Source organism: Myotis davidii, unplaced genomic scaffold, assembly GCF_000327345.1.
Source record: "Myotis davidii unplaced genomic scaffold, ASM32734v1 scaffold46, whole genome shotgun sequence".
NCBI lineage: Eukaryota > Metazoa > Chordata > Mammalia > Chiroptera > Vespertilionidae > Myotis > Myotis davidii.
Window position 1 is genome coordinate 3,853,037 of NW_006383006.1, and position 6,791 is coordinate 3,859,827.

Consider the following 6,791-nt stretch of genomic DNA (forward strand, 5'->3'; position numbering starts at 1 on the left):
TTTGTGGTCACTCTCTGCTTCTGAAGGCAAAGGAAGGTGCCCAGAACTATTCTGTTACCAAGACTACACCTGGCGTGGAAGAGGGAGTTGCCAAAAGGAAATAAGTTGCTGTTAAGAAGGGATATGGGAGCTGGGCAACCTGAAATCCATAAATATCTACTGTCCTTCCTTTGAATGAACTCAGTTGGGACATTTATCCACCAGCTCTTTAAAAAGACACCAGAATAAGATAGAATTTTTGTAGTAATTTGATTCTTTTTCCATAAACCAACAATACTTGAACCCCAGTCCCAAAGGTTTAAATTCATTCCCAATAAAGGTACAACCTTTGAATTTATTCATTCCACAAATATGTACTGAGCGGGCCCAAGCAGATGGAATTCTGCTTTCAAAGATGAACCTAGTAGGAAAGATAAGGCACAGTGGATCCTTTCCAGTGTCAGGAGGACGTGCTGGTGGCAGTGCTGTGTAGGGGCAGCTGGCCATTGACTGGACCTCTCGGGCAGGTCGTCCGGTGACTAACCTTGTCTAAGGGCTGGTCCTTCTGTCCAGTAGTGAATATCTCAGCATTCGCAGAGATCATTTGTCTCTTCCTCATCCAGGCTTTTCATGTGTATGTTCCAACGTAGTTATAATATACTTTCATAGCTTTTGTTACTTAAAAATTATTGTTTTTCCATGTTGCTAGGTGCCTTTTATAATTTGTAATGACTGCATAATACTCTACATTTGAATGAAAAATACATCATTTTGCTGTTGAAGGAATTCTTCATTGTTTCTAAAATTGCATTGTTACAAGTAATGCTACCTATCCATACAGATGTTGCTTCTCCCCCTCCCCCCACCATCTTTTCCATTGGTTTTTTTTTTTTTAGGATTAACTTCTAGAAATAGGATTGGAGGTGTGAATGCTTTTTCCCTTTTTGAGGTAGCAATATTTTTTGCCTTAGCAGTGCAAGGGTGATTGTTGCACAATGTTGCAAACACTGGATAGTATATATAAAAATACTCTATTGCCCTAGGTGGTTTGGCTCAGTGGATAGAACGTCGGCCTGCAGACCAAAGAGTCCCAGGTTCGATTCCAGTCCAGGGCACATGCCCAGGGTTGCAGGCTCGATCCCCAGTAGGGGGCGTGCAGGAGGCAGCCAATCAGTGATTTCTCTCTCATTATTGATGTTTCTATCTTTCTCCCTCTCCCTTCCTCTCTGAAATCAATAAAAATATATTTTAAAAAAATAATAAAAATACTCTTATTACTAATTAAATGGATATGAAAATGCCACCTGATATTTGTTATTGTTTTATAATATTTTATTTTTATTGGTTTCAGCTTTATGGAAGTATAATTGACAAATAAAATCATAATATATTTAAATACTTGCATAACCAAATTAATAACAAATCCATCAACTCACAAAATTAGCTTTTTACAAATTTTTATGAGGCTGCTTAAATTTTAGTCTCATACCATGTGATTTCATTAACATGTGAAATCTAAAGAACAAAACAAACAGTAAATACAGAGATTCATAGATACTGAGAACAGGCTGATCAGGCTGCCAGAGAGAAGTCCCCTTGGGGAATGGAATGAATAAGGTGAAGGGATTAAGAAGTACAAATTGGTAGTTACAGAATAGTCACGGGCACGTGAAGTAGAGCATAGGGATACATACAGTCAACAGTATTTGTAACAATTATGTATGGTGTCATGTGGGGATCACTTCATAAATTACTTAAATACCTGAAAACAATATAAAATAATATAGGATTCCCCTGACATTTTTAATGGGTAACAGCACTTTGGTTTTTTATGTAGCAGAACATTTTCTCACAAAGAAAAATAATTTGTATTTTTCTTTTGTCAGTTGTTATGTCTTTTGCCCTGTTATCAAATGAAATCTTATGGGTTTTTTTTTTAACCAATTTGTGTGCATTTGCTTTATGAAATCAACCTATTAGCCTTTTGCCATATAAGCTGCAAATTTATACCGTAGTCTGTTACCTGGTCATTTTGTTTTAATAATATTCCTTTTTGACATTTTTTTTTCCAGTTTTTTTATCTTTTCAACTTCAGTGTCTTAGCAGTTTTTCCTTAGAAGTTTTTTTTCTTCTTTGCTTTTAGAGAGTTAGTAAGTTCTCATTTTTATTTCTGCATATATATGTGTGTCTGTGTCTTGGAATATAGTCATGCCATTTTTGTAATGTTTTAGTGACATGTGTATAAATAGTGCTCAAATTATAAGTGTATAACTCACTTGAACTGAGTCTTTATGAACTTAGTTATTCTTTTAAAAAAAAAAGTCAGGAACTTGTTTTATTTTATCCTTAAATTGCTGTGCTTCTTTCTGGGGACTCACGTTTACCGTCCATTCTAGATCCTACCCATGTGATGGGCCTGTACCCGGACCTGCTGCCCACAGACTACAGGAAGCAGCTGCAGTATCCTAACCCCCTGCCTGTGCTCTCCGGGGCTGAATTGGAGAAGGCTCACTTAGCTCTGATTGACTACCTGACACAGGTAGATAGAGAGAGGTGTATGGAAGAGGGACTCGGGAGTTCCAATACCTGCTTCTTTACGGCAGGGCTTTTTGTAATACCACAGACATTCCATCAATGAACACAGTGGAAGCCTGGGCAGGCGAGTGTCTTTCTGCTTCTCCCTGCTTGCCGGTACCATTGAGCTGCCTTTTGCCAAATCCTGACACCAGGAAACACACTTGATCCCTAGTAAATTCACAACCAACTAAGCTGTTCAGGGACGGAAAAGAGTACATTTTAGTTGACAGAAAATAGTAAATTTTTAAAAACAAACTTTTTTTAGCATACATAATTTTGTAAAAATACCTGCGTTAAGCAGAAAACTTGGAAAACACAGTAAAGTATAAAGCAGAAATACAGATCACCTGTAACCAGAGTTAAGTTAGGGTTTTTCAAAATGCTGACACGCCGAGCTCAAAAGGTTCGCCATCACTGCCCTAGGCACACAGTTTTCCCCGGCCTTCCCCACTGATGTTAGGAATGTGTGAAGTCAACTGACAATAGTGTGATGGCGGAGAGATGGTAGAGCATATAAGACGATGGGCATTGCCAATACAATACAAACTGGGTGATTCCATTATATAAAGTTCTGGAGGTGGTAAAAGAAATCTATAGTGATAGAGATTGATCAGTGGGGAGAGGGTGGGTGGGACTGTTTGGAAAGGGAACTTTTTGGAGTGATAGAAACCTGTTCCTCGATTGGGGCGGTGGTTCCATGCACCTAGTAGTGCACTTAGAAGGGGTACATTTTACTACATGTAACTTGTGCCTCGATAACATTGACTTAAAAAATAATAATAAAAGAACATGGGCTTTGGGATGAGACCCTAATTTGAAACCTGCCTCTGCCGCTTCTGAGGTATCAACGTCTGTACTGTGGGTTCTTCATTTGTAAACTGGGGATGGTAATGCCTGTATTTCTTTTAGCTCTAAGGTAGAATAATACATGAAGTGCTTGACAGGGCTGGTGTGTAGTAAACACTCAATAAATAGTTATTATCTGTGGCAGTTTGGCAGTCATCTGAGGTTTTTTGTTTGCTTGTCAATCCTCACCTGAGCATATTTTTCCCATTGATATTTTTAGAGAGAGTAGGAGGGAGAAGCGGGGAAGAGAAAGAGAGAAACATTGATGTGAGAGAGACACATCAATTGGTTGCCTCCCGCATGGGACCCAGGCCACGATTGAGGCATGTGCCTTTGACCAGGTGTCACACCTGCCACCCTTCGGTCCGAGGGCTGACGCTCTAATCACTGAGCAACTGGCCAGGGCTGGCAGTCATCTGTTTTGATCCCTGATAGAAATTGTGTGTTATCACAGGGAGTCTGTTGAGGAATAAATGAGGAAAATCTGTGTTAAGGAAAGCCTTAGCATTGTGTTTGACACATTAAAAATGCTCTGTGGATTTCAATTATTTTTAGAAAGGTTTTTCTCAAAGAAAAAGAAAAAAAAAAGAAATTTAACATTGTTTCTTTTACTCCTTGAACTTTAATTTTTATTCCACTTTCTCCCTAGAATTTGATCCTGATATACTATATGCATTTTGTGCTTGAAGATCTTTCATTGAGCCCTCTGTCATGTCTCTGTAACAAAAGTGTCATTTTAATTTTTAAAAATTTCCTGCAACCAAATAACTGTGTTTTTTAAAAATGTCATCTGAGTTCATTTGTAACTACTATTAATGTACAATTGAGCAATACATCATAAATATACTTAAGTTTCCAAGAACCATTAAATATTTAAACTTCCAAAATATCGCATGCCAATGTGAGATCAGGGTGTGGACAGGTCTGAGCTGATTTGGAGGTATTGGGAATTACCCAGTAGATCAAGTGATAAAGGAAGATTAGTCCTGGCCTTGATCCCACATTTTTGGCCTTTGCAGAAACGGAGCCAGTTGGTAAAGAAGCTGAATGACTCTGATCACCAGTCTAGCACTTCCCCGCTCATGGAAGGCACTCCCACCATCAAATCCAAGAAGAAGCTGCTGCAGATCATCGACACCACCCTGCTCAAGTGCTACCTCCATGTGAGTCCCTAGAGCAGGCGGTACCCACAACCCCCAGCCTGCCGAAACTGGAAAAGGGCCACCCTGGGGCGCCTGCTGTCAGCAAGAGCGAAGTCTGCGATGATGGGAACCGCCTAGTCTTTGCCTTGATGCCTGTGAGCTTCTTGAAATTAAGGGTTTAAGTCAAGATTGACCAGAGTCTTACAGTGGGCTGGCCTTCTCTGGTAAGATTGGGGTTAGTGGTGTGGTGTGAACAGTGTTCCCTCCAAGGAAATATCTCCTTCCTCCCTGCCCCCCAAAACCATGAAAACACGTGAAAGATCATAGTGCTATAAAAGCCACTCCCTATAGTCCTGAAAAAGGGTTGTTTGCTGTCTCTGCTTTTGTTAAATCCCTGGCCTTCGTGCCTGAAGCAGGCCTTGGCCGGGAAGGGCGGGTCTCCAGGAAGCACTTGGGCTGAAGTCCTGCCTCTCTGCAGACCAACGTGGCCCTGGTGGCCCCCCTGCTGCGCCTGGAGAACAATCACTGCCACATCGAAGAGAGCGAGCACGTGCTGAAGAAGGCGCACAAGTACAGTGAGCTCATCATCCTGTATGAGAAGAAGGGGCTCCACGAGAAAGGTGACCGAGGCGGGGAGGGCCAGCCGGTGCGATGCGTCTGTGGGAGGAGCCTTGGAGGAGGCCCGTGACCTTGTTCTTGGGCTTCGTGGCCAGCCCTGCAGGTGCTGGTGGACCAGTCCAAGAAAGCAAACTCGCCGCTGAAAGGCCACGAGAGGACGGTGCAGTATCTGCAACATCTGGGTAAGTCCAGCTTTTGAAACGGGAGTCGGAAAGTGTTCAGACAGACCTGACCCCCTCCGTCTCTGATTCCAGCTGGTCCGTCCCCTCCCTCCTTGCTCCGCCAGCTGGGGGAAAAGTCCCCTGTGATGGACCCAGGGCAGCTCTTTGGAATGTAGCCAGCCCAGCAAGCAGCCCTGAGCCACTGGTGCTTGGACAGAGCTCTTTGCTCTAGAAAATAAATCCTGGGCAACCTGGGCACCTGCCTTCCCAGTCCTGTGGGCAGGATAAGCGTCACCTGCAGACAAGTCTTACTTTTCCTCCAGGCACAGAAAACCTGCATTTGATTTTTTCCTACTCGGTATGGGTGCTGAGAGACTTCCCAGAGGATGGCCTGAAGGTAGGTATGCGGGGTCTTTGGATTCACCTTGCACCACAGTCGGTCCTGACTCTGCTCTGGAGATGGGTGGACGGCGGAGGCGGAAGGATTCCTGCAGTTTCTCTTACGTTCAGAAGAGTGGACTGGGAAACGTGAGGTGACAGTGTGGGGTAGCGGGAAGAGCTTTACACAGGCATCAGGAGACCTGCCCGGGCTGTCACGCAGTAACTGCGACAGAAGCGTGCACATTACTGCCCCCACCCTAGACGTCTGTCCTGGGAGCCACACATTTGGCAGCATGCGGTCAGGCAGTTCTGCTGCTGGAACTCGGGATGTTTTGACAGATATTCACCGAAGACCTCCCGGAGGTGGAGTCCCTGCCCCGGGACCGAGTGCTCGGCTTCCTGGTAGAGAACTTTAAGGGCCTGGCTATTCCTTATCTGGTAAGATATTGTTTGGTCTGAACTAAAAAGCTTCAAACCCAGGAACCAGGCCTCATGGGTCAGCTCTTAGACCAGCGGTTCTCAACCTGTGGGTCGCGACCCCTTTGGGGGTCCAACGACCCTTTCACAGGGGTCGCCTAAGACCATCGGAAAACACATATATAATTATATATTGTTTTTGTGATTAATCACTATGCTTTAATTATGTTCAATTTGTAACAATGAAATTGGGGGTCACCACAACATGAGGAACTGTATTAAAGGGTTGTGGCATTAGGAAGGTTGAGAACCACTGTAGATGATTCTGATTGCAGTTTGTGTCACGTGGGGACTAGTTAGAAAGGCACAGGAGAGGGTTATTTCAGCATGCTCTGCAGAGAGAGTGCAGTGGGCAAAGATGGAAGGGTCACTTTTCATCGATATTTTCTAAACCTGGGTCAAGCATCTACACTAATAAAAGAGAAAAATGGTAATTGGCGTACAACGCTACCCTTTTCATTGGCTAATCAGGGCTATATGCAAATTAACTGCCAACTAAGATTGGCAATTAACTGCCAACTAAGATTGGCAGTTAACTGCCAACAAGATGGCTGTTAATTTGCATATGTAGGCACAATGCAGGGAGGCGAAAGGGAAAGCAGGAAGAAGC

At 43.3% G+C, this 6,791-nt stretch overlaps 1 protein-coding gene across 1 annotated transcript in view; it reads left to right on the forward strand.

Annotated features, from left to right (window-relative positions):
* The window catches only part of VPS39 (VPS39 HOPS complex subunit), a 39,414-nt gene that overhangs the window by 24,769 nt on the left and 7,854 nt on the right, over window positions 1–6,791 (forward strand). The window contains exons 13-18 of the mRNA XM_015557525.1: window positions 2,376–2,518; window positions 4,422–4,565; window positions 5,023–5,164; window positions 5,258–5,344; window positions 5,647–5,720; window positions 6,044–6,142. Of these exons, the coding sequence (XP_015413011.1) occupies window positions 2,376–2,518; window positions 4,422–4,565; window positions 5,023–5,164; window positions 5,258–5,344; window positions 5,647–5,720; window positions 6,044–6,142 (689 nt within the window). The remainder of the gene's footprint in view (window positions 1–2,375; window positions 2,519–4,421; window positions 4,566–5,022; window positions 5,165–5,257; window positions 5,345–5,646; window positions 5,721–6,043; window positions 6,143–6,791) is intronic.